Here is a 27,691-nt window from a genome sequence, read left to right on the forward strand (position 1 = left end):
CCTTTGGTCTACTGGAACAAAACGTTAAGTGCAGCCATGTGACCTTTTACCACGTAAAAGAACGGAAAGAAACAAATGATTCTGACTTTTCAATGTTAAATAGCGTTTAGTAGTAAGTGTTGATGAATTACTGTAAAAGTCGAAGAGGCACATTGTAATAATAATGCTTGACACACATGACAACTGGCTCCCCCTATGGATTAAGGCGAACATAGCCGATTGCTGAGTTTCCTCTCGTGTGGGGACTTAAGACTTTATATGCACCGTCAGTAAACTGCAAATATGTATGTGTTTGATTAGTATTTAATTTATTTTTGTGGAACATCATTAGTACCGTGCTTCTAATGCTCTTGATTACATTTTGATTATTCCATTTTTTTTAAAGATCTCAACTACATTGTTCACTTAAAAGTCATGAGTGAGAGGGTGAAGGAGATAAATGCCTTGGCCTGTGATTTTCTTTTTTTCCTTTTTAATGTTATTTAATATCTGTCATAAAGAGCCACACCTTAAAGCTTGCCTTGCTTTTCAGCAAAACCCCAGCATATTTCTCTGATGTCTTGAAGGAATAACGGAGTAGACGCAATTCAGCAGCACACCACAAGCTATTCGGGGGTGTGACTACGGTCATTGGGGTCTATATATTGAGATGTTTTGTCCGCTGTCTTTATGTGAATGGGAGAGAAGCTGCCCAGTGAAAAGTCCCCACGGCAGGACAGCGCACCTCCTCACTTCATTCGCTCTCAGACACAGCACCATGGATTCCTGTTTTCGCGCACTTTGCATGACTTTTGTCCTGGCAACGTTCACCTGGAGGTCAGGTGCGTTCGGACCTGTTATCAGATGCGAACCATGTGATCTTGCTGCACGGCTTCTGTGCAAACCTTTACCCAAGGGCTGCTCGGAGAAGGTCCGCGAACCGGGCTGCGGCTGCTGCATGACTTGCGCGCTGAGTTTCGGCCAGCCGTGCGGCGTGTACACCGGGAGATGTGGCTCCGGCCTGATTTGTCAACATCAACCCGGTGAAACGAAACCTCTGCAGGCTCTGCTGGAGGGACGGGGTATTTGTGCAAACGCTACTAACAAGCGACAAACTACCAGACCAACAGTGCCAGTCAATGAGCTACCAGGTAATTCATCAGCGTGAGTGTTTATGCCTCAAAGTGCGCTCTTTTAGACACCTTACGTATCACTGGTTAATGACCACAATTTCGGTAGTTGCAGAAGAACTGGTAAATCTTTGCCAGTGGTCGTCGGGCAATGTAAGAATTACCAGATGTTGTATAAAAAGAGAAAACTTTTTTTCTTTTAGCAATAAAAATCCAGCTAATATGTGAAAACACTTTGATGTGTTTAAAACGTCTTTACATCAGAGGAACGAAGGTGGTGGATAAGGCTTTAAGCAGTGCGCACTGGAGAGATTTCGATTGTGGAAAGAAGAAGTGCCTCTTTGTGCCGCAGAGGGAAGACTTGAACCCTCCCTGAATTAATTGTAAAGAATTCAGGTCAGATAAATGTTAAAGTCTAGCCTGCATCTTCAAGGTTGCATGGTTTCTAGTTTGTACTTTTGAATGAAATCAAATTAAAAAAAACAAAAAAGGTGGGCTTTTTATTTTTTATTTTTTACTGGAAGTCAAGGTTTTCTAAAGTTTTTCAGAAGATGCTTTTAAAGCACACAATACCCATGTCCCTCCCTGAACCCTAGCCTGTTGAAAAAATGTGAAATTAACACTCTGCTATGTTTGTTCATAAACACATTTTTATTTTCACAATTTTTTAGCAGAGAATGCTGATACTCAGGATGAAGAGCGCAATTCCACTGATTCGGGTGTTCAGACCACTACGTACAGCACCCACAGACCTATTGGACCATTTAAGCCTCCACTTCACCCTTTCATCCCCCCAGACATCCTGAGACGGGAACAACAGAGAAGAACCCAGTTCTTTAAAACGGGGGAGCTACCGGGACCACTCGTCACAGATCAACAAAACTCTCTAGAGACCAAGCGGGAGCCTGAGTATGTAAGTACCACAACCAATATTTTTTCTGTCTTCAGAGCACACTGGAGGAATGTTTTTCTCTTCTTCCTCTGTGCTTTGGTGTTTTTTTCCCCCTGCGGGTGATGAAATGCTTTGGGTAGCGGTGCTGACGTTTGGCAGAGATTGTGAGCCAGTAGAATGGCATGGCAGCAAGCGGGTGCCATAGCCCTGCGGCTGACCTGGGTCAGGCGGTTGTTTGGCCACAAGGCGTCCGCGTGCCGGCTATACTGAGAGCCAGCGAATGATGGATTGGCTTATGTGAGTGCCTGTTGGGAAGCCCTGCTGCTATTTTGATCTTCTCTTTGGCCCGAGAAGTGAGCACACTGTAGTAATGGGCTTTGACTGGCTGTTCTGATTAGTGACTTGAGTACTTGGACTTGAGGACAAGCCTTTTGACTCCGTCTTTGAGCTGTTTGAATTCACTTTAGCCCCCCCAGTCTTTGTGTAAGACTTCTAAGCAGCTTTGGCAAACTGCTAAACCTTCACAAGCCAGATGAATTCATTCCTCATCTGCCACCTCTTTCATATTGCAGCCACCATTGTTTAGGTATTACAGCAAGGCAGCGTGAGTCAGCTTTATTAAAGTGTTAATTCACCAAAACATTAATGTCAAAAACCCACTGCCAAATGGCATTGCTAATGAGGAAGTATAAACGCTTTATTCGCTTTTTATCTGTCTTCAAAATGAAACTATAGAATTTCTGACGTTAAAGGAAGGTACTAAAAACTGGTGATGTCTTCCCTCATTCACAGGGTCCCTGCCGAAGAGAGATTGAGAGCATTCTCAGCAACCTCAAGATCTCCAACATTCTCAACCCCCGAGGTTTCCGCATACCAAACTGTGACAAGAAGGGCTTCTATAAGAAAAAGCAGGTGAGAAAAAGTATACCTAATAATTTGATATTTGAGTGTTTTAGTAGTGCAGTGGTTCTCAAGCTTTTTCTGGCAGGCCTCAGTACAAAAGCCAAAAGAATGCTTGCACCCCACACCCTACAGTGTTTATCGACATTTAACAATCTAAAAGAATTCAAGATGAATTTTACTTTTAAAAAAATGTCAGTGCAGTTTCATCAGCAAACACATCACAGTCAGTCTTCTTAGTTTCTCCTAGTTGTTTGTGCCCATCACCAGTGGCTCATTGCCCCCCTGGTGGGACCTGCCCAGCAGTTTGAGAATCATTGGCTTAGTGCATCCTTATTCAGTGGACATGAAGGGCTGTGCATTATTTCACGATCTGCTTAATGCAAACTTGGTTACGGAATCAAAATGCTGTAAAAAGGAAATCAGCATTTGGGGAGTACATTCATAATGATTACAAGACGAATGACTCAAACTTAAGGTCTCCTGCAGCCCAATTACAGATTTGTTGCTGTCCTCATGTATTCATTGGTAGTTATTAGAGCCTCATCATTGCACCACCACACCAGTGAGGTATACCCTAGCCACTGGCTCTGGAAACTGGAACCACAGGGACCAAACCCCAGCGGGGTTGACGGCAGGGACGATGGCCATTTAACGGAAACCCTCCCAGGGAGACAGACGTCAAGGTGGCCGCCGGCACCCCATGTGCTTGCCCCATAATTGCTGGACTTTTGAGAGGCAGACACAGAAATAGAGCCGAAGCCATCCCAACGCTCACATGGTTCACCCACGATCGGGTTGTAATAAATGAGTGGTTCTGACGCATTCATATGGAGGCACTTAGGGCTCCCGCGCCACTGCATCACAGAGGCAGCTTCCCCTATTACATAGCAGTCCCTCCCGCTTAATAGAAGTGTTCTTCTTGACCTGCAATCATCTCATAACCAGCCTTACAACGCCAGGCTCATTGTCTTTGTTTATGCAGAACGGACCTTCTGCACCGCGCTAAGCCTTTAGGCACTGAAGGAGTGGCAGAGATGTTGTGGTGTTCAGTTGAATTTGAACACTTGGATGACTCTAAGGGAAAACAGCTCTTGTTACAATGATTATTAACAGTAAATGCCTCTTAGAGGGAACATAACAAACTACCTAATAATGATTTTGGTGTTGAAGAAGATGCATTTATAAAAATAAATAAATAAATTGAGTGTACTTAAGATTTTGATTAATGTATTTGTTTCCCCAATAGACAGCCTGCGTTTTTTTGTTTTTTTTAACTTGCCGCCAAAATTTATGGTTCACTAAGAATTTTTCATTCATCATGATAAAGACTGTTTATGAAACTCTCCACCTAAGATCAGACCTCACTGAGTAAGGATGTCTCCCCGCGTGACCAGTCTCTTCTGTGCAGCAGCAAGTGTTGCTTTAGCCCTTGAAATGAATGGCTGTATGTTTAACTAGAGTGGAGGTTGACCTTTAGTAAAATTGGCAGTAAAATAACAGCCCTTGGGTAGCTCCACAGACTCTGTAAGTCATTTGTAGTAGGCCTACCCATAATTTGGAGCTGTGGGGTATAATCAGCAACAGATGATTCGTACTGGCCACCAGCTTCTGAAAATAGATCTTGGTTCACAGTTGTTCACAAACGGGACTAAGCAAATATTTTACCAGGTTTCTGTTTACCTTAAAGGTCTCTATATGTGTGTGTAACAGGAGGTAGACCATAAAAGCAGCTCAAAATACCACAGCGTGTTGGATAGCAAAGGCTCAGCACAATCTGACCATTAATGCCTCTTAACTATGCTTTTCTGCTTCATTGACTAAAGTGGCCTGTTATCCATAATGCTTCATATTCAACTGGATTTGTACATTCAGCTTTCCCACCTCCCCCCACCGGTCTTCCCTCGCTTCACCTTGTTCTCTCCTTCACTTTCAGTGCCGTCCTTCCAAAGGCAGAAAGCGAGGCTACTGTTGGTGTGTGGACAAATATGGGCAGCCTCTGCCAGGTCTTGATAGAAGGGAGCGAGGAGATACCCAGTACTACAACTCTGACAGCCAATAGGAGCAGAGCAGGATGGGAGGGAGGGAGGCTGAGATTGAACGGCAAGAACTGTAAACAAATGAAGAAACCGAGGATATTGGAAGAGAGGTCAAGAGATGGCTCAGCCGATATATGGATGTTTGCTATTTCTAACTGTTGCCTGTGGGACCTTTTTCTGAGGCACAGCGCAGAGCGCAGCAGAAGAGTACCGGGCAGAAAAAGCCTGTAGCCTCTGTACATGGATGGATTCTTCATAACCTGTTTGTCTCAGACTCAACCCGGACACCTTTTGGAATAATGTTACACTTAAAGAAACTATCTCAGAGGCCTTATTCTGATTTTAAAGCACAAAGACATGTCACAAGCAGTGATAAGAGAGCTCTTCATTTACGCACAATTAAATGGCATTGCATATGTGTAAATGCTTGTGATTTGTAATCATTATTTGTATGCTTGTGATTTGTTATAAAGCCATTGTGTTTTGTCTTGACAATGTATGTATATTTGAATAAGTAAGCATGCAGTGATTTAAGTATGAACTCCTATTTGTATGAATTCCATTATTCCGGTTGCTTCCTGCTCCAAGTAGGCAGTTGGTTGGGACCGTGCAGCTCAGACAACACAGCGCATAGAAAGTTATTTTTTACTCTGGGTCTCACGCCACGGAAAAAGAGATTTTGTTTCATGATCTGTACTGTGTGTGCGTGTGTGGGTTTTTTGTTTGTTTGTTTGTTTTGTTGTCGCTTTGCATAAGCTGAATATAAGAGATAAGGGGTCCTTACAGTTATCTCCAGTCTCTGTGTAGCCAGTGATATTTTTTTAGCACTTGTCTTGGATTAAGTGGTCAGTTTAAATATGCTGTTTGCATGTACAATGCAACCCTCAGAAGTCTATTTTTACTTAATAAAGGCAGTATAAAGTTACCCAAGTATTGTTGTTTTTAATGTTTTGTAGATAGACACAAAACAAAACTCCTTTGTGATAAAATAAGATTTTATTAAGATGCACATCCACAGAATTAGAGTATATACAACAAACCCAATAATGGAAAAAGCAGCATTCCAGGGCAATTAGCATTCAGTTGAAACTGGATCTACTGCACATGGCTACAACAACAAACAAATCGGTAAACACAAGTGAATGATAATAAATACTAGAGTAGGTAGTCAGATAAAGAAAAGGTCAAATAAAGTCCCTAATGTGAGAAGATGTAGCTGAGAAGAGGTCTCAGAAATCCTCTGCTCAAACTGTGGACCTGCAGAGACCAGCAGAGGTAGACGAATGATGAACAACCCATCCCAAACCTCAGCGTGGCTTGGAAGAGCACTGATATGTTTGTGCTAGGCCACCATGCACATACTTGTGGCACTTTAAGCATTTCACCCAATACCCATTGAGGAAACGCCAATGGAGATACATTCAGACAATGTCAACAGAATGAATGAATGAGCTGCTGTGTTGTTTGCTGCCGTGCACAGCTCTAGTTATGAATGAATTAAACAAAAATTTATCCTGAAGTCTCTCAAATGGGCTTGGCACCGTAATGGACCTGTGGTTTTGAGCAATGGAGTTATTTAGTCAGAAACACAAATGTATACAGTGTCGCCCTATATTTACAACTGAAAAAAATAAAACAGGCAAACATATAAAAGATCTAAAAATGACAAATGGTTAATGCTTGTAAGAATATACAGGCAGCGAATAAATAAGTTGATCATACATACACCACGTAAATAAGATTGGAGGAAATTTCCTCCACTCAAATAAGTTTTCACAGTTTCATTTTTGCAAAGGAGAGCCGGCTCATCAGGCGGCTGACCTCCTGTTGCTGTTAATGTGTGTGCCTTTGTGTGTGTGAAAGTTGGTTTTTGAGTGACAACAGAGTCCATCCTTCAGTGAGTAACTTCTTGATGGCACTCTGAGTCACCGACCAAGTCGCTCGATCCTAGGAGCCTCTTCCCATTCCAAGACGAGACGCACCAGCAGCGAGCGGGTGGTCCAACGAGAGATGACTCGCACTGAAAAGGAAATAAAAATGGCATCTCTCACAAATAAATCACTCATTATTTTATAATAAATCCCTTTTGGGAGTCAAAATTCATTTTGTTATGGTGAAATTTCTGAAAAAACAAACAAAAAGTTAAATTCTCACCTGCTTGGCCTTGTAGAAGCCATGCTTATCACAGTTGGGAAGGTAGAAAGTTGTGAACTTCTCTCCTAACCTCTGCTGAGAGGTGGCTATCGTGTCCAGTGCTTCGTGCAGTTCAGTGTGACATGGACCCTGTGTAGGAAGAGAAACAATGAGAGCTACAGTCTCCTAAACACAAATGCACCAGCAAATTATCTACACCCCCTCAGAGCCATCTACTCCCTCTTGTGGAAAGAGAGATGAATTACTTTGAATAACCAGTTAGTCGGATTGTTTATTTTTTCCCTCACCTGTTGCACCAGTTTGTTGCGTATGGCATTGACCTTAGCCTTGAGACTCTCCTGGCCTTCAGCAAAATCTTGGTGATCAAAGGGAAGGTTAAGTCCCAGAATGTGCTGCAACGAGCCATGGTCAGGGACTCCTCCATCTTCCTCTGTAGAATTTTTAGAAAACAGAGAGCATACATGACACATGAAATGGAATGGGGTTGCATTAAAGATGTAATTTCAATGCTGTGAACTTTTTTAAATTAATGAATATCAATATGAGCACATATGAAACAGCCAGGCTACCTTGGCGGAGGTCTACAGTGCAGATTCCTTGTCCTCTGGTCAGAGCGTGCAGTGGTCTTGCTTCACCAGGCCTGGGAGTGCAGCGGAGACCCTCAGCACAGTGGGCTGTGTGAACTCCACAGGAAGCCCCCTCCTCGAGCGCACAGGCCATGCAGCAGCCACAGCCTGGCTCCCTTAACACCTGCTTGCAGTCTGCTGGGATGGCGGGGCAGTCGTTCAGCTTCTGTTGAGTACAGGGGGCACAGCGGATGGGCTCTGGCCCCACCACCGGAGATGACCTCACTACGGACAAGACAACCAGAGCCGCCGCTGCCACAAACGTCAGCTTCTCGCTTAATCCAAACATTTCCTTCTGATGAAATTCTTTAGCTTTTCAGACGTTGTTTAAAACTGTCAGTTTCTTCTAACAAGTCTTCTCTGAACTGGCAGTATTTATATGAAAGCTTTGGCCTCCAGAAGGGTTAATAATTGACTCAGCACAGATATAAAATATTTTTCACAAAGCTGCTGTAAAAGGTGGATGACCCCGCTTGCCTTGCGTAGTTTGAGGTCATTTGTCAATATTGACGCTGGAATGCACATCAAAACAACTTTTGACGTGCATTAGTCATCTTTCTTTAACTTTAGAGTTATGAAAACAACTGAACAGTGCTGCTGAGATTCAGTACAATGATGAATAGTGAATAACGTCTTTAAGAGAGAGCATCACGTGATCCAAGGAGCTCTAGGCTTTGCGACAATGGCTTGTTAATGTTAAAAACTGTCTTATGGGTGTTGTCAAAACTTTATCTTGTGAAGTAATTCTGACAGGTTAGGTGCTGACACTGTTTTGACAGATAAAAGTCCTATTTGTCCTTTTAGTCTTGTTGGTGAAGGTTCCTCTTATCACACATGCAAACAAACAAGGTCCTCCACCTTGTTTATCTACCTGTGTGATAACCCAGTTTGCCTTGCATAACCCAGAAATGGTGAAACGACACATTTATCTGGGAAAAGATGGCAGTAAATGGCCGTTTCCTTGCTGTAATATTTGTCATAAATACCTAAGTCAAATGCCACATACCTTTAGTCATACGATGTGTGACACAAATTTCAATAGGCAGTGATCCCGTGCTTTTCATTCACCGAAGAACTTGCTTTTACCCTGCAAACTTTTAATTGCTTTTTTTTTATTTAATAATTATTCACCGTGGAAACAGATACAGTCATCAGGACCAATTACTAAAAACACAGGTCTTAATAACAAAACTATGTGTACAGTCCCGGGATAAAAATATGAAGTTAAAGAGATAAAATGCTGATGAATGTGAGGATATGGGTACAATGAGAAATAACAAAAATGAGCACATTGTGTGTGTACATTTTGCATTTAATAGGAAAGTAAAATATGTTGTCTTTGAATATCTTAATTTTTTTAAAATCTTAACTAGAGAAAAATATGCTTTTAAATGAAACCTTTATACATTTAAATTGCTAGAAATGTGTACACCCAGCAGTATATAAAAGAAGTCTGCATTAGCTCCTCTTTAAAGTACTGCAGACTATGCGTGAATCGCACATATTTTACTAATTTAATAACATAATCATGATGTAAGAAAAGAGCCACGGCGTTACTACGTTTGCATGTGCATGAACTGAAACTTTAATATGTATTTTAATGCAGATTTACTTTAGCTTACATAGGTTGGGTGAAAACACTACCTTTTCATAAAAAATAGAAAAATAAATTTTATTGATTTATTTTGAGTCAACTCTGACTGACGGTACACTAAAGTGCACCAGCCATGTTGCTCCCACACAGTAGGGGAGGGGTCAGCTTTGACGTTGCTATGCTTGCTGAAGAGAGCTTTGGTTCTTCGTGTTACATTCTTCACTGGCATCCAAATCTAGTAACTTAAGAAACGGTAAACGGGTTCAGCTTGAACCTAACAGCAGCAAGTGCTGGTTGAAAAAGGGATTGATACACAAAATAAAAATACAGCGAAGACAGTAGCGGGATAGAAGCACAAATACCAAACTGAAGATAACACAATGACACAATTAACTCTTGCACAAAATATACACATCATGTTCTCTCTAAGCATTGAACTCTTGTGTAATGAAACCAGCTATCGTGCCTTTTGTTTATTCACGTATAACAACAAACGAAACGGGCCCGCACATGGACTTCACTCTCTTGTCACCTTAAATAAGGCACATTAGGCAGAATTTGTTCAACGTTCAGTTTGTCACGAATGAGGTCCCAGGTTGGTGTGTCCCAAATGTTTCACATTCACCTCACGAGATGTCACTCAACCACTAGCTGATGAGTTGTTGCCTCTTCGATGCTGACCATCAGATCCGCTAGCCAGGGGGGAAACGGTTCCTCCTTTGAAATATGTTAGAGGGCATTAGTGGAAAAGAGATTTAATTAAGGTCCATATTTTTTTAAGTCAAGACAGCTTTGCTTAAAATTATACTCACAGCTATTAAATTCTTCTTAGAGCGTTCCCTTGGCTTCGGGACTGGCTGTTTACATCTTCTCGGTTTCTGCCACTTAATTTTGGAGGCCTTGAAGCAAAAATAAACTAGTCTTTTTTTCAGATTTTTTAAAATTATTATTATTTATTTAAATAGAAGCAAATAGTAAATACTCAGTAACACCTACCTTTATTTTCACCTTACTGCTATTGGATCTCCTTACATTTGTAAATTTCAGCTGTCCTGGTGTTGTAGCTTCACCACGTAGATGAAAAGAAAGCGTGCTCACATCAGACACGGAAAAGCTCTCGGTTCCTTCGTGTGGATGGTTTGAAAACTGGCTCAGGGAACGAGAGAGCCTCCCAGGTCTCAGAACCCTCAGTTGAGCAGCATCGTCATCTTTATCGCTCTCATCTTCTGCCAGCGCATCCTCTTCCTCCACACCTACTTGAAATGGAAAATCGCCCTCATTTCCTTCTCTTGTTCTGTTCCCTTCAGTTTCATCCTCAAGCTCTGACTCTTCCTGGATGGGCTCCAGACCAGGTCTCTGTTCCATCAAAAAGCCTATTTACTCATGACATTTACCATTTTTATCATTTGATTTACTTTATTCAAAGAATAGTGATAACAGATTAGGCTTACATTTGGCTGTTGAATGTCCATTTAGCTGGATGGCTGAGCTTTTTGGAACCAGAGTAAAGATACTGCAGTCTCTGGTGTGAGTGTGGCCTCCTTGTCATCAGTTGATTATTGAAATCAGGTGCAGAGGCTTAACATTTTTCACAGATGTTTTGACAGGTCATTGCAGGTGCATGAGAAAATTACTTGCATTGCCTAATTTTACAATATACATGCAAAATAAAGCAATGCAGCTTAAAGTCACTCAGCTTATTGTGACTATTATTGTGACAGCAATGTTAATTTTGCACCATTTACCATTTACCATTTACGGGGCGATCGTGGCTCAAGAGTTGGAAGTTCGCCTTGTAATCGCCTTGTAATAGGAAGGTTGCCGGTTCGAGCCCCGGCTTGGACAGCCTCGGTCGTTGTGTCCTTGGGCAAGACACTTCACCCGTTGCCTACTGGTGGTGGTCAGAGGGCCCGGTGGCGCCAGTGTCCGGCAGCCTCGCCTCTGTCAGTGCACCCCAGGGTGGCTGTGGCTACAATGTAGCTTGCCATCACCAGTGTGTGAATGTGTGCGTGAATGGGTGGATGACTGGATATGTAAAGTGCTTTGGGGTCCTTAGGGACTAGTAAAGCGCTATATAAATACAGGCCATTTACCATTTAAAAATTAATTAATTCCAATTGGCTAAAAAAAGAAACTAATAAGCATTCTTGAGGTTAGTATAGCAAATGCCTTAGTCTAACATCGTATCAAATGACTTCCAATTACTTAGTCTGATTAGTGAATACTTTCAGGTATATATCAGTTGTAAACTTATAGCATCAGTGAAATCATTAACTTCAGACTTTTCCATCATGTCACATATTAATAGGTATCAAAGCAAAAAAGGTCATATATCAATATGTTACAGCATTGTTCAGGAATGAAGATTTTGATCTATGTATTAAAATATCAATAAATAAAATAATAATTCTGTGTTGTGTATATAACCCAGGATGTGGAGTTATTGGTTAAGGTCCAATAGACTTAACCACAGTTTAATAAATATACAGGCAGAAGGCAGACAGTGTGCAAGATTTCCATTTGGTTGCCAACACATCAAAAATTAAATTTGTCTGACTATCATGGATTTCTGCATCTCTATAGACTACTGATGAGGAGAGAATGAATGCATATAAACTGTGGTCAAAATTCATTTTGAAGTAGAAATGTGTTACAAATGCTCTCTTTTTTTTCTTAATACAGACTAGCAAATTGTATTTTCTTTGTTCACAGAAAAATGTTCACATAAATCATTAATTTATGGGTATATATATATATAATCAAGTTACATTTTCTTGTTTGTGACATGTGCTATTTGTCTTTATGTAATTCCAACCATTCAGGAGTGCAACAACCAAATTACTCATTTCAATCCCCTTTGGCCCTGATGACACCATGACGAGACTTGCTCCTTAACTATTATTTGCAGTAGTTTCCCTTTACTGTTTGAGCTCGACTTCAATTAGAGTGAAGGTGACATGAACTTAAAAGCTCAATGATATCACCCCTTTTAGTAAATGAAGAACTTCATCAAGGTAAATCAACATAAAACTACATAAACGAAGCATTGTTTCCTCTCTCCAAGCCCATAAAAGAGCTAAATAGGTGAGCAAATGAAGTGTTTGTTGACTTAACTGTTACACTGAGTGAACCTTAAACAAACTTTACATCAGTACCAGGAAAACAGTTTTGGCCCCTGCCTCGTGTTTGACACATGATGACATCCATCTAGCCGTGGGCTGTCAAAGTACATTGACCGACATGATAAACATGTTATTGTCTTAAATAGTTTCCTGTTGAGAAAGAAAACTTTTACAGCGAAAGTGATTAAATAATGTCTGAGAAAATAAAAATAAAAAAGGTGATCTTTCACATTTGTAGCCAAAACTCAAGAAACTACTTTCTTTATCATAGCGATACTGATGATATTTTATACACCAATATTGTCTTTATTACAAAATATTCAATAACCCAACTTTACACTGTACAAGATACAACATAGTTTACAACTTTTGACTATTTACAAAAAGTATGATCTGCATATCAAAGTGAATATATCTAAAAAGGCAAGTTGCAATCACTGTAAGCTTATTGAGTAAGGCAAGAACTTGAAACGTGATGTATTTACACTTTTGCAGATCGAGTGAAAGTTCTATGTGCTGATAAAGATACAGGCTATAAAGATACTCTGAAGCGCATCATGTTTCTGCCAGTATATCTGAGAGATGTGCTAAAGCTAAAATTTCTCGTGGAAAACTCAAAAATGTAGCTGCTAGATAACAAAAAGCAATAGTACAGTAATGTATATGCCTGAAAGACGACAGCAGCGAGACACTGCAGGAAATCTTCTGTGGCCTCAAGGAAATGTAGTACTTACAGCATTTGAAATGTTTAGGCTAAAGGAGTTAGTCATGCATTTGTGGAAGTCATGTGCTTATAGTATATGCTCTCTTCTGTGTGGATGAATGCCATTCTTAACTCCTTTAGATATCTGTATGTAAGGATGCGTGGGCCCTCTGTGTGATGTTCTACAATACTCCATCGCTGGTCCCATTTTGGCATAAACTAGCATCCATAGAAGCACAAATCCAACTCAGTATGACTTCTGTTTAGGTTTGTTAACCTTTGTCTTTTCCTCGTATTATCTTTTTGCCTCCTCATCAACAAAGCTGCCCCTATCTGTGTATTATGTGTATGCCATATTGCACTACAATACAAAAGAATGTCATGTATTAAGGAAAACTGATTTTGTCTTTCCAGGGTTTAAAACACACCTTTGTCTTCTACCAGTGATCAAGCATGTGGTAAACATCTACTGCAACTTTCTCTCTCATCTTTGTTGAGGCAATATAAGTATCGCTAGTGATCTATGGAAAGCTCGGTACTTTGGTTTTCTTTCAACAGGAGTATCATTACTATGGCTGTCAACTTTTAAAAAGTCATGCACTATTAATTGTAAATATGTATCATAAAAAGCATATTTCATCCAGTGAGCTCCAAGTAAAAAAAAGAAAAAGAAAAGAGACTGTTTTGTGCTGTTTTGTTACAATTCAGAATTGACCACACATGCATACGCACACTCACAAGTACACACTTGCATGCTTACATACACCAAAAAGAAACAACACCATTTTACGCTAAATAACGCAATGAGTCCTTGGCATAATAAGAAAGACAGTGCAAAAGCAATAGCATGATCAGTCTCTTTCTGGATATCAACGCACATATCCCCCGAACACGGAATATGTACAACATAGTAAAAAATAAATATGCTCATTATACCTGGATCTGATGGAACCCAACAAAACCACACATCTAATCATCTGTTACAGAGATGTTAAAAGAGGATTTGAGATTCCGGGTACCCGTCTCTGCACTCTGCATTTTGTCTCTGAAAAGTGGCAAGCAGTTAAAAATCCCTAAAGCAAGTATGATTATCCATACAATGACTTCATATTTCTGGAAGTTCACATCCTGAATGGGTGTATCCTGGGTTGTGCCAGTACAGACTAGACGCTTCTAGTCCTCCAACCAGGTTTTCTTGCTTTATTTAAGATGAATATATTTTCTTTCTTCCTACACTGACACATCTGCAGCAGCTGCCACCGTCTCAATTTCAATCTCTGTCACCTCTACAGCCCTCTCTTCATCAACCTTACCCACTGCGGGCACACAGGATGAGGGTTGGCATGCGGCTTGGCTGTTGCTGCTGCTGTTGGCAGTGTTCATCTGCATGTTGCTACCCATGCCGGGATGAGCAGTGAGGCTGGCAGCAGAGGACACGCTGGCCAGATTGGTCGGGACGCTCGTCTTTCCACAGGAGTGGATCCGACGTGCCAGGCTGGCGGAACGCATCACCGAAGAAGTGGTTGCAGTGCCCACTCCCTGAACCTTCCCTTCCAGGAAGTAGGTCAGCATCTCACCTTTGCCTTTTACACTGACCTTGCCGCGGCAAACCAGGTCATAGTTGGTATTCAGTAGCCGATAAACCTCCTCAGTCACCTGGATAATAGAGGCATAGGAAATATAGATATTTGTTATTGTAAGTGTTGGTAGATGTGACAGCGGAGCTTGGCAAGCTGTTTACACTTGACTCCATCATATTTGTGGATCATTTGTAATTGAAAACAAGTACCTGTATTTTCCCAGGTACTCCAGTGCTGTCCATTCGACTGGCCACATTGACCGTGTTACCCCAGATATCGTACTGAGGTCGCCGTGCTCCAATCACCCCTGCAACCACTGGACCCACATTGATTCCTGTGCACAGACATAAAAACATTAAACTAAAACAGAGTCATTGAAAGTCAGTCACATTTAAATTGTCTTTGCCAGGGAACCAAAACAGTTCAATTTTATTTATATAGCATCAAATCCGACCCAACAGTCCAACAAGGTGGTTTATATTGTATGTCTACTTACCAACTCTCAGGACAAACTCGTTGTATGACTGATAATTGATTTCATCCAAAACATCAAACATTTCAATGGCGTAGTCTGCTATCGTGCTCAGATGGTCGTACACAGATTTCTTGTTCTACAGAGGGAAAGAGCACCAAGCAGTTAGTGTACATGTGAGAAAGGATCCTTCATATTCCCTTTAAAGACTAGGACAGAAGATAAACACATAAATAAAAAGGAAAATCCAAACCTTGGTCCCAATGGTGGGGACGAGTCCCACAGCTGCCATGTATGTGCTGCCAATGGTTTTGATTTTCTCTATGTCTTTGTAGCACTCCTTATCCATGAGCTGTGAAGCACACATTCAATAAACACCTGACACTACAAGGCAAAAACAATTCCAAATTTACAAAGTAAAGAAATAAAAAAATACTAAGACCTCGTCAAAGTCAGCAATGATCTCGTTCAGTAGCCTCAAGCATTCCACTCCCATGTTGTTACCATCCAGCTCGATGTAGAAATCGTTGAAGTTTGGGATTGAGGCAAATAGGACGCCAACTTGTGCGTAGGACTGATAGTACAGATCCTAAAGGAAAAGATAAACAATACAGTAAAAAATATTCTTAGATGTGATCATTAGTCATTTCTGGTTTCAGCCTTTTTATCTACCTGTTTGTCTGTCTGCCTGCCTGCCTGTCTATTATCGTGGCTCACCATGTTTCTTGGGTTTGACATTAAGAAGTGTTGAGCCACGTGTGCAGGCAGCAGATTGAAGAGGATCCTCCTGTTGTCCAGCTTTACTTTCTCCATTCCATCTCTTTCCTCCTCCGCCTGGCAGGAAAAGTAGCACACAAAATATCCAGATATAGCTGTGAGAACCAAAGCTTGCTTCATATTTCCACCACATGGTGTCACTAAAATGACTTGTGAGCATCAGACTGCTGTAAGCGTCAGAGTATGATTAATAGACTTGGGTACATTACATGACTAATCCTGCTAGTTAAAGGGTTAAATGGCTTAAATTCAGCTTCAACACTTCTATCCCCCTATGCAAAACGCTCAGTGCCAAATGAAACCGAGCCAGAAGAAGCTTCTTACTCTTTTTTTGTTGCCAAGAACAGACATCTGGCAGCCTATAAATATACAACCTCATTTCCAAAAGAAGTTGGGTTGCGTTGTAAAAAGTAAAAAAACAAACCAAATAATTTTTTAAAAATCCAATTGCAATGATTCAATAATCATTTTAACGGACGTTTTTTTTGTTGTGTTTGATCAAACATGCACACAAACATTTGTTTGCTCATTTTAAATGTGATCCCTGCAACACCTTTAAACAAAAACTAGAAAAGGTTTTTCAGAGTTTACTTTGGAAGCATGGTTGCACATCCTCCAGAAATGTATATCCATAGCCTTTTTTCATATGCACAGAGATATCATTGCACACTTCCTGACCTGTACAGCCCATAGGAAGTCCAGACGTAGTTTGAGGTCAAGTTGCCTGGAGTGGAGGGCAAGGGCACTGACAAAGAGCAACAGAGACAGGATGGGCTCATAGCCCCGGATGTGGAAGGACCCCCCACTGCGGAAGAGACCAATTGCACAAGTCAGCACTGGACCAGACCACACAGAAAACTACACAGGAGGGTTGAATGGACCCCCCACAGCGTCGGGAGTGATCACAAGTAGAGTTACTTCACAAAAGTATGAAAGCAAGGGCTTTTTTAGAAGGACATGGAAACAAAGCAAGCAAAAAAAAAAAAACAAAACAACGTTATTGTGCTTATAACGTATTCTGAAATCATGGAATATTACTATTAACTTGTGCATGATTAAATCTAAAAGTTTTTTGTTTTTTTTTCAAAACTAATCCTTACCTTGACCTGAACAAATTCAGAATAATAATTTTTTTCAGTTGCACATTTGGGATCTGAGCTCTAATAAAATTGGCATGGTCCCTCAGTACTGGGTTGAAATAGCTAACGTGGTCCCATCATGCAGCCCACATTGTCCTTTTAGGCTTCTGATTTGGAACTAATAAGCATGTGTGCTGCTTCAAAGGGTGGAAAATGAAAGAGTGTGTGGGCTGAAGACAAGCAACAACTCCTCCACACACATACATCTCAGCACATGTACTGTAAATGCGCTTCCAACTCTTGCCTATCTGTTTATTACACAGCCAGGCATTACCTCTGATACCCGACTGACGCACATAATGCATGATGCATAACAACTGTGCGAGATCTCTCACTTCATTGTTGTCATATAACTTCAGGGAAAGTCAGGAATGTGTCTGAGCTTTCTGAATACGTCGTGGCGTGAACCTCTCACCCTGCAGTCTTGCGAAAGCCGCTGAGCTCCAACACGGTGAGATACAGCACCCCCAGAAGAAGCATTAGCGCCATCTTTGGCATCCAGGAGACGCGCAAGAAAAGCGCCAGGGTAAGTGTGCCCACCACACATGAGAGAAAGGCGTAGCGGGCGCCGTCACAAGGAAGTTCTGCCATGGTGTGGTTGGCGCCGCTATCCACATCAATGATGATGATGGAACTGTTTGTATTGGCACTACCCCACAGCCAGGGCATGCAGCCCACCTGTCAAAAGCAAACACAGCAATGCAAAGTGAGAAATATTTCTGGAGAAAGGCTTAATGCTCATCTACATTCACGGTCTGCCTTGTCTGCACATTTCATTAAAGAAAAAACAAAACACATGAGTTGAACAGCACTGTACAGCTGGATAGTGTAAGCTGTTTAAATACATAGCATGACCATAATTCAAACTTTGAATGCTTTCAGATTTATGTTATACATGACATATGTAAACACAGCAAAAATGGGATAATTAAATTATGATAACGCCACAATTTTAGCTTTATTAATTTCACAGTCAACTGCACATCATCTAAAGCAACACCTCTAAAATAATAATTAAACATATTTTTAAAATAAGCCCACTGGCACCGTTAAATCAGAGGGAACAGCAGCAGCTCAAAACACGGTGAGATTTTTCTTACTAGCTGGCTGGCCAGTCAGGTGGGTAGTTTGTGGCAGATGACACTTTTTTACTGTTGCATTTACACTTACCACACAGGCCTGGGCCACAGCGTAGATTAAGAGCACTATGAGAATACAGAGAGCAGTGCGAATCTGAATGGTCAGGCACCCTGGAAAACACTGACAGAAAAAAATATAGAGACTATTATATAAATACTGCCTAGAATACCTTGAATGCATTTAGACAACACCAATATAATCTGGCAGAGTGTTAATAACTATAAGTACAGCTTGAGGAAGAACAAATGTTATGATGGACAAGAATTTTTTGGGTTTGAGGAAAGAAAAAGAGAAAAAAGACAAGCATGTGAGAAGCTACAAAGTTTAAAAAAGCTTCTAAACTGGTCAAATTCTAGAAGAGCGATTTTAATTTAAATACAACACAGGGGCATAGATGTAACCTCAAAGCTAGTGGTTATTAAATTGTTCTTACATGGTTTCACAAAATACATTTATAATTTGTCTTTGGTCAGCAAAAACCTATACAGGAGAACATTTCCCTTGCCAGGTTTTCTAAACTGCAGATAACAGAAGGTAGATGCATCTGTGGTGTAGGTTAATGCTCTAATAAATGAAAAAAAAAAAGACCTTCACTTCAATAGGATAAGGAAAGCATCTGTAGTTACCTGTATTCTAGTGATATGGAGGTACATGATACAAGCTACAAGGAAACAGATGCAGAAGACGAGAAGAACTAGCACCACTGTGCCCCTGAGAGAAAAAAAAGGAGAGAGGGGAATGATGGGGTTAGTAAGACAGACTTCGGTATGTTAAAGAGGCAGCTGGAGAGATAAAATAATGGGAAGGGAAAAAAAAAAAAAGAAAGACAAAGAAGGGACCCACAGAAGCATTTTCGGTACATACTGTGGTATGATGAGAAGATAGACAAGGCCAAACAAAGCAGCTAGGATCAGGGAGAGGACCACTGCGCTGGTGAAGTACTCATCAGGCACCTGGTGGTACTGCACAATGGCAAAACCCAAAAAGAGCGAGTAACCAAACAATAAAATGTGGAATTGTAACATGATTGAGCAACATCTCAGTGCAGTTTCCCTCACCCTGTGCTCACGCTCAGAGCATTTATACATGAGCGTGAGGAAGTTGAGGTCTGCCGTGTCAGACTCGGTCTGACGGGCTTCAATCAGCCGACCGATGTAGCGGTTGACCCGTGTTCTGGGGCTGCTCTGGATCACATTAGCCTGGTTAGCGTTGGAGCGGTTCCTCATTTTCTGTGGAGCCGTTCGCATGGCCCTCCGCTGGTGGAAAACAAAATGAAAAGAAATCTCCACTCACTTTACAATGCAGAGCTTAAACAACAATAGTTTGGTGAATACAGCACCCTGTATTCTCTGCAATGCCTGAGTATTATCATATTAGGAACAAGGGTGAATAAGAGTCAACAATAAACACAGGCAGCTGATTATACTTTCAAATTAGGACATTGCCTTCACACTTAACTTCATTACTGAAAGCACCCTGCTGTGTCCTCGGCAGCCAAAGTGAGCAGCTTAGCAAACACCTTGGGTATGTGTGTGTGTACGTGTAGGTGTGTTTGTTCATGTAAGTTAGCATGCTATCTGAACACAGCACAGTAGGTGATCAGAGCATGATCAAGGATCACCGGTGTTCACGAGCTCGTGACATGACATGGATGTGCTCAGCTCACGGATGTCACTGATTTCTTCTGCTTCGTTTCCTGTGCCACTGTCTCCTTTCTTTGTCTCTTCTCTAAGCGTATCCACTTGCTTACTTCTTATTTTCAACTTCAGTTTTTTTGTAATACCATCTTCTTACCTCACCTTGCTCTTACTCACTCATCTTATGTATATTCATTCTTTATTTTTTCATATTTATTTCCTTATTTTCTTACCTGCTTCCATATATTCACTTCTGTTTATATCCCCTTCACCAGTCCAGTCTTTATATCTGGCCCATTTTCACTCCCCCCATTTCTTTTTGCATTCCCCACTCTCTTGTTTTGGTTTATTTATAAGGCAGAAACACAGTGGCCTGCAGATCCTGACGTCTCCTTATGTTCTATATTGTGCTCAGTGCAGCACGGGACACATCATGTAACCGTGTCTGCTGCACCAGCTATCCTATTCATTCATCCCTCGTCCCTCATATTGCTTGCATTCGTGTCTTGAATGCATACATCTTTTCACTGAGCACTAGTGTGTGTGGCCTGAATTTGAATTTACCATTCAGTGGAAGGTTTACTACAACTAAACCGCCCATGACAAAGGCCATAAGCTTTTACTGTTTTGTGTATTATGCTAATCTGCTTGTTGTCTCTGATGGGAGGATGCTGTGATTACCGTTAATGGGGAGACATATAATCATGCAGTGTGAGGTAAAGATTATTTGAACATCTTAAAAAGGCCAACATCTTAAAAACTGAAACTTCCATAAATTTCTAGGAAAAAAGCCACTTGTAAAATATGTTACACACAAACCAACAATATTGTACCTTTAAGTTTATATATAAATTCTACACACCTTACTAACAGGAAAATATGTACAACAGACACACAAACACACACACACGGACCCAGGAAACTCCTTGTTTAAGCAGTAGGTGCAAAAATTTACAGACATATAAGGTTAAATAACACAACACTTCTTCTAACAGTTAGCCATATTAACCCTCTCAAGGCAGGCGTTGCAGAGTTGCAACAGTTAAAAGCTAACAACCTGATTACCCCACATACATATTTTATGAGTGTTTTTTACTCAGAAGTACCACTGCAGGTATTCTTTTGTGCATTAGCAACAAAAACTTAATTTGAGCCTGAGAGGGTTAACAGGCTCATTGACATTTCTGCCAAGACCAACATACTGACTGGATAGGGACCTTTAAAAAAGGACGCTCCATTACCCCTTTTCCTATGACACAGAACACACAAGCCTAATTTTTTCACCAGGTTTTCACTCAGTGTTGCGTCTATTCGGAAATCACAGTAAGAACAAACACAGAAACGTCAACACAGACACTGAGAGTTTATACCTTATCACCGTCCTCGCAGTTCATGACATTGGAGAAGGGAATCTCAGCCTTGAACATCTTCCTGCAGTGCATAAGCTGCACTAGTAAGTAGCACACAGTTTTGAACTTCATCTTTTTGGCGGGCTTTATATCCGAAAGAATCAATCCTGGGAATATCTGCCACCAGATAAGAAATGGGAACAAGTATTTAGTCATGATATCCCATACAGTAATATATATTATGTAAGGGTCTATAATTCATGCACAGGCACTATGGACTTGACACATGCATCCAGTCATTATTATCATGCTCATGCTCAACAATGCAGTTAAAATAAGGTACATCAGTCCTTTGGTGACTCTGATGCCCTCGTTTCTCTTTCAGTAAACTGTTGAAGAACGTGTTTAAGCACCATTTGAAACAACAAAAATATGTCATCATCAACACATAAAGCTGAAAATAGAGACAAATGGCAAATTGAGGGGAAAATGCAACATAGCATTTCTTAGCAAGGCCATTTGTCCACCAGCTTCAGATCACTGGAAATCTACTGGAAACACAGAAATTCATTCTTCCAAAAGCTATTGGAAGGTGATGACAGTGACAAGCCTTTTCTGACAAATCAGTCCAAAATTGCTGATAAATATTCAACAAGGTTGAGAGCTGGTGGTGCCAATTATTTTCATACTCATCAAACCACTCAGTGACACCCAATGGATGGGGGCACTCTAATTCTGGGAGAGATTGCGCTTATTTAGATACAAAATGATTTAATATATATTATAAGTGATTGCTAAAAAACTATTTGAATCTTCCTTGTAAGGGCACAAGAATAACCAAACCATGCCAGCAAAATGCCCCCAGCAACATTATGAGCATTATGAAACTACTTCAAACCTTAATTGTTGGGGTCAAGGGTTGAGCTTTTCCTTTAATCTGTAACCCCACCGTATGTCTCTAAGTGAGAATATCAGCCTATCCAACAATACAGTCTGTGCCTATCTTATTTTGAGCCGTGTCTTTGATGAAGTTAAACCATCAGCTAGAGGATTAGCCAAGTCTCTCACATTTCAAAGAAAAATACACGCAACGGGGATACAACAGGTTCATATAAGGCACCATGTAACCTATGTGCAAGCGTGGGCTTGCATAACATAAAACCTGCTGCAAGAAATATTGTTAGGCAGGTAGAAGGGAGGAGAGGAGAGGAGAGGAGAGAGGAGAAGGAAGGCTTTATAGAGTTATACAGTAACAAGACTGAAATTCCCTCTCCAGCTGCTTGGGGCACATCTGTTGGAAATGTGCATGCTTATGTGGATGCACTGACACACACATATCTCTTTAAGTTTGTCGGACTGTGCAAATTTAAGATGATAGATGCCACGGGCTGTTTTTTTTTCTTCTTCTTTCTCTCTGTAGCCCCAGTCCAATCCATTACAGGCTGAACGTGAGATCAGCTCAACAACAAATGGGTGAGAGCTCTGTAGTCAAACTGCACTACATTTCTACAGTCTTTGAAGCATGTTTTCTAGTAGATCCTTCTACTGAAGTATAGTGACTGGCCAGGATAAACCTGCTTTGTCAACCTGTCCTGTTCTGATTTACCAGTTAGGTCAATTAATATGGATTACCTATGCAAGCTAATATGTACAGTAAACTGTCTCAGTACGAAAAGGTTCATCCAAGGCAATGGTTTAAACAAATAGAAAACTATTGCTGTGATTTCATTCATTTTTACTGAAGATATAAATACAGAATATTACTAAACACAGAAGTGCAACTGGGTACCTTCCGTCGGTGAGATGGCACTATAAAGAAGGTTTCGATTTCATGTTTTTGAAGGAAGGCGCTCCTTTCATGGCCGTTTCCAGGCTCCACCTCATAGTCTCCGTTTAGGCACTCGAGAGTAGATCTGGTAATGTGAACTTTCCTGTGGTACAGATAAGGGAAGCAGAGCAAATATTAAAACAAGTCTTATAAGCAGAAGAGTCAAGAGCTAAAGGATGTGTTCACAATAACTTGTGAAATTCTGCTTTGGTGGGTCTTAATAAGATTCTTTGGGTAATTTGTTTGTAATGATACACACAATTGCATTGCCTGAAGTTTGTGGATGAATTGAATCTGCTTCTGTGCTTCTCTTTATTTCTTTGTCCAGTGGGGAAAATTCAAACATAAGGGTCTTCCCTGCAGTTGGCCTTGTTTCCTGATTTAGCTTAAATCACCGACTAATGCTTTAAAAACACAGGGAACAAGACTGATTCTAGAGCAAAAAATATTAACACCTTATTTGTTAGAAATCACTTAATGTGTCAAGATGTTTTTTCCAGGGTACCATAACAGAGCGGAGACAAATAGTCTGAAGCTGTTCAGGCTTGTATTCTTTTAAAATGCTGAGTACTGACCCAGGTAGTCCTCCAGCTTCCATCACATTGGCCAGAGTCACATCATTTGACCACACATCATACTGCCATTTCCTAAGACCCAGCACTCCACACAACACTCGACCGGTATGCAAGCCCACGCGCATGTTTAGGTTGACTTCTGTGGCCTCTGCTACTGACCTGTACCGACAAAAAACATGGAGAGTCTCAGTGAGGTAATATGGCAGAGCAATATCTATATATTCTTATCTATATCCAGAGTTGGGTCAGATTACTTTAAAAAATAATTAATAACCTAATCCACTGGATTTAAAACAATGTGTATTTTAATCTGAATACTTTTAAATGATATCTGGACCATTTCAATATCAAACACTTCCATAATTTTTAACTGTCATCTTTTAAATTGGCAAATAATGTGACTACATTTTTCCCAACTGTCCAACTCTGTCTAAATCGAATAGTTTGCCTATAATTTGGCAGAGCATTAAAAACAGCACAAAAAACACAGTGTTACAATAACAATGTATTACATGTATGTATGACTGTATATGAACACATATAGTAATTAAATAAGAAGTTTACATCAACTAATTTGCCAACTCTTTCATGGTTTGAAATGTACACCCGGCGCTGATTTCATTCATTCAGCAAACGATCTCATTAACATTAAGATCACAAATAATTGAGGTCGAATGCAGGTGATACACACATCCAAAATTAAGAATCTGTTTCCACAAATGTCCTTTATAAATAGATATAACAATCTGTCACGATGTCTTCAAGGACCAGAAGCTGTTCAGAAATGCTCTGCTCTGCTCTAACGTACCAAAATAGACCGAGAACAAAAAGACTGAAAAGCTGGGCATTTTTATTTAATCAGTGTTGGTGGAGAAATCTGATCTTAATCTTAATTAACAGACTTACAGTCAAATCATGAAAAGCATCTGATGTAATCTTCTGGAGCTTCTCCGTCTCTAACTTTCTTGTGCATCTTTTTTCACTTCCAAACTATACAAAGAAAACAGCGACTTTCTAATTAAATTTAAAAAAAAGAAAAACATAGCCTATTACTTCCCCCCTAAAGCCCCCCCCCCTCCCGACTTTGAACACTGCTGTTTTTTTGAAGACTTTTGCGTCAGAGTTTGGAAGGGGTAAATGTGTTCTCGGGTCACACATGAAAACCACAGGCATAAGAGACTCACGTTATGGTGTCAATCATATCGAGACCCATTTCTACACAGCAGTGGGCGTGGTCGGTCTTGGGTTGTGTCAGTCCAGACACACAGTAGTAACAATCTCCCAGGATCTTAATCCTGCGACAGTGGTTCTCCTGTCAGTCACAGAGACAATTTAAGGAGAATTTTTAAGAAAAGAAATCACCCTTACTTACACATTCAAACTGATGCTACAGCAGTTTTAAACGTATACAAAAAATAGTAATTAGTCATGTTGACAAAAAATACACATTAAAAAGCAACTTTCCTCCAGTTTAATCAAAGTCACACGAGAGGCATCTAAGAGCAGGGATGCTTTGATTGAAACATCCTCTCATTCAAATATAATTTTTCCCTTACACTGATTAATGTGATCCATACCCAGCAGTTTAATTTGTAAGTGTAGCTTCAGGCTGCTCGGTTTCCAAGATTGATTAGGTTCATGATGCAGGTGGTTTCAGACTTGCAGACTTGCAAGGGTAACATCGTTAATATAAGATTTGAGTACATTTAAATTATGTCAAAATACACTATCACTCAGTATGTGATCACATTACAGTTATAAAAGCTCTGCCTTTTTTTAAATATCACATTATTTAAACAATTCATTACAGAAACTCCTTGCTAACTCAGGCCTGCAATGCCTCTAACTTGTTCTTAAGTGTCTTTGACCATTTCAAAGGTGCGCTGCATGGTGAGAAGGTCAAAAAACAACTAAATAGTGAAGTTGAGGCTTTAAAACAGAACTTCACAAGACAAAAGTTGATGTTTTGGTGGCTCTATATCTTTTTTGAGATGCTTAGCAGCTTTTAGTTTTCTCCCCTCTATTTTAACCTCTGTGCTATTGAGAGAAACTGCCTGATGCTCATTCAGTATCGACACCACCTATGGTCCTGCAACTTAAATTAGAGAGCTTGTCACGAAAGTGACATGGTCGTGCTAATCATACATTAAAATCTAAAAGCTGATTGTGAAGACGGGATGAGACTGACTGTGCGGTGTATACGAGACAGTTCTGTGGCCAAACAAATCAATAGACTGCGACAGAAAGATATTTGCGCTTCTTTATCGGTATCTCATTAAAAATGTTAAAAATATGGACTCGTACTAAAAATGGCTCCCACAATGCTGTGATATATTAAAGGATCAGTTTCATTTTAGGGAATAAGGTGAGTCACTCTCTACTCACTCTCACTCTTTAGACACAATGAGCAGTGGCATGAAAAAAACAGCTTACAAATATAACCCATTATTACAGGATATGAGCAACAGGCATTCATTTTACCAGGGAGACCAGGTTACCGTGGGTGCCTTCTCATAACCCTTCATTGTTTCCATGGAGGTAATGGGATTGCTGGCCATGCATGTGAAGAGCACAAAGACTCATAATTATGCACATCGGTGGGCACATGACAAGACGGGTGCTCTATTTTTAACATGGGAGCCATGTGAAATTCGGCAAGATAGCCAGGGCTCGTTAGCAGCTGCTCTTTGTCTTGTGCAAGTTTACCTGCTGTGGTCATGCTTTTTAAGTACTCAGTGGCATGGCGGCTGTTTGTACAAAATATATTCTTAGACACAAACCTACAAAAGACCGAGTGTTATGCAGCAGCAGTGTGCTGAGCGGCTCTTGGCAGTTTTGCTCTGTGAAAGACATTTTCTCTTAAATTAAAGCCCCATATATAGAACTAAAGATCAAAAGAATACCAACTAATTTGTATGAGGATTACAATTTTAAATAGCCTATTTTAAATAAAATGACATTATTGTGCTACATAACATGTATAGCTTTCTAAATTTGGTCTGTTTTTATCTGCCTTCCTGGTTTCTTTTTTTGCACTGCAATAAACCTTTGCTGCCTTGGTCGCTCTTGACACTTGATATAGTTGATTAAGAAAAGCATGAATTTACTACAGCAACTATGAAAGAAGCATGATCTAGCCTTTACTGGACTCTTGAAACTTTCAACAAAAAAAATAGTTTGTTTGAATCCTAGCATATTCCCTTCTACAGCGACTAATTCTATTCTTTTTAAATGATAAATATAGCATTATACTAGACACTCTCTGTTGTGCCGTCTCCTAACATCTGTACATATTTCCAAAACTTGAACCAAAAATATCAAAGTTGGATGAATCGCTCCAAGATTTGCTGCCATTGAGACCATTTCTGATTAGGACTCAACAAACAGTAGCCCTCAACTTGTTCAGTTTCCCCAAATCTTTTTAGATTAGAAAGGCAATGACATTTATTTGACAATAAGTCAAATGCATGGAGCTCTCTTTTTAGGCAGTTCTAAATTTAAATCTGTAAACAAACAAAAGGAGAGGCTGCTAGTAACAGAGTGCCTAAAGATTTAAAGCTAGTTTGTGGCCATGCTGTCTTCTTTGTTTTGCCACAACACTGGTTCATTTATGTGTTAGCTTTTGTGTTTGTGTGTGAATGAAATGTGGCTTAAAAATAAAAATCATCTGAAAATGAGTAGCGAAAGCAGCCTTAGAAGCCTCCTTGGAAGGAAACTATTAGAAATAAGAAATTAGAGGTGACTCAAGACTTTTGCACAGCACTGTAAAGACTCCCACTAAGAACTTTTTAAAAAAAAAAAAAAAAATTGTAACAGAGCCACTGAGGTCTCTTCAGCCTAACTCTGGGCAACGTGGAGCAATAACAGATGGGGCTATAGTGAGACACAGCTGAAGCTACAGGAAACAGGGGAAAGCCCCGGTGCTTACAGTGTCTCCTACTTTGTACTTTTCCTGTGCTAAGCTGCAGTGTGAGGGCTTAGGAGCTGATTCAGACCCAAGCAGGATTACCAGTGTCATATGACTGAAGCATTGTGGGCAATCTGGGTGGTCATCA

General features: G+C 40.4%; 3 protein-coding genes across 4 annotated transcripts in view; 1 reads left to right on the forward strand and 2 right to left on the reverse strand.

The window, feature by feature from the left end:
• Window positions 1-692: 692 nt before the first annotated feature.
• LOC102204627 (insulin-like growth factor-binding protein 3) lies at window positions 693-5,650 on the forward strand. Its single transcript, XM_005721397.1, has 4 exons — window positions 693-1,130; window positions 1,781-2,022; window positions 2,794-2,913; window positions 4,838-5,650. The coding sequence occupies exons 1-4, from the start codon at window positions 758-760 to the stop codon at window positions 4,961-4,963; spliced, it is 861 nt and encodes a 286-aa protein (XP_005721454.1). The 5' UTR covers window positions 693-757; the 3' UTR covers window positions 4,964-5,650.
• Window positions 5,651-6,776: 1,126 nt separating this feature from the next.
• On the reverse strand, window positions 6,777-8,217 carry igfbp1b (insulin-like growth factor binding protein 1b). Its single transcript, XM_005721398.2, has 4 exons — window positions 7,664-8,217; window positions 7,382-7,524; window positions 7,095-7,223; window positions 6,777-6,960 (listed from the first exon to the last, which is right to left on the reverse strand). The coding sequence occupies exons 1-4, from the start codon at window positions 8,007-8,009 to the stop codon at window positions 6,835-6,837; spliced, it is 744 nt and encodes a 247-aa protein (XP_005721455.1). The 5' UTR covers window positions 8,010-8,217; the 3' UTR covers window positions 6,777-6,834.
• Window positions 8,218-12,710: 4,493 nt separating this feature from the next.
• Window positions 12,711-27,691, reverse strand: part of LOC102205468 (adenylate cyclase type 1-like) — a 36,959-nt gene continuing 21,978 nt past the window's right edge. The window contains exons 5-20 of one of the 2 annotated variants that reach the window (XM_005721399.2): window positions 24,821-24,948; window positions 23,637-23,795; window positions 23,023-23,164; window positions 21,255-21,410; window positions 19,306-19,503; window positions 19,112-19,209; window positions 18,874-18,958; window positions 18,278-18,367; window positions 17,523-17,785; window positions 16,647-16,773; window positions 15,909-16,025; window positions 15,634-15,780; window positions 15,445-15,543; window positions 15,216-15,330; window positions 14,929-15,053; window positions 12,711-14,795 (exon numbers count right to left, since the gene is read on the reverse strand). In XM_005721399.2, the coding sequence (XP_005721456.1) occupies window positions 14,370-14,795; window positions 14,929-15,053; window positions 15,216-15,330; window positions 15,445-15,543; window positions 15,634-15,780; window positions 15,909-16,025; window positions 16,647-16,773; window positions 17,523-17,785; window positions 18,278-18,367; window positions 18,874-18,958; window positions 19,112-19,209; window positions 19,306-19,503; window positions 21,255-21,410; window positions 23,023-23,164; window positions 23,637-23,795; window positions 24,821-24,948 (2,475 nt within the window). In that variant the 3' untranslated portion in view covers window positions 12,711-14,369. Of the gene's footprint in view, window positions 14,796-14,928; window positions 15,054-15,215; window positions 15,331-15,444; window positions 15,544-15,633; window positions 15,781-15,863; window positions 16,026-16,646; window positions 16,774-17,522; window positions 17,786-18,277; window positions 18,368-18,873; window positions 18,959-19,111; window positions 19,210-19,305; window positions 19,504-21,254; window positions 21,411-23,022; window positions 23,165-23,636; window positions 23,796-24,820; window positions 24,949-27,691 lie in introns of both variants that reach the window. The other variant, XM_013911407.1, reaches the window with a different exon arrangement.

Source organism: Pundamilia nyererei, unplaced genomic scaffold, assembly GCF_000239375.1.
Source record: "Pundamilia nyererei isolate P.nyererei 1_Seehausen unplaced genomic scaffold, PunNye1.0 scaffold00004, whole genome shotgun sequence".
In the NCBI taxonomy this organism is placed as follows: Eukaryota; Metazoa; Chordata; class Actinopteri; order Cichliformes; family Cichlidae; genus Pundamilia; species Pundamilia nyererei.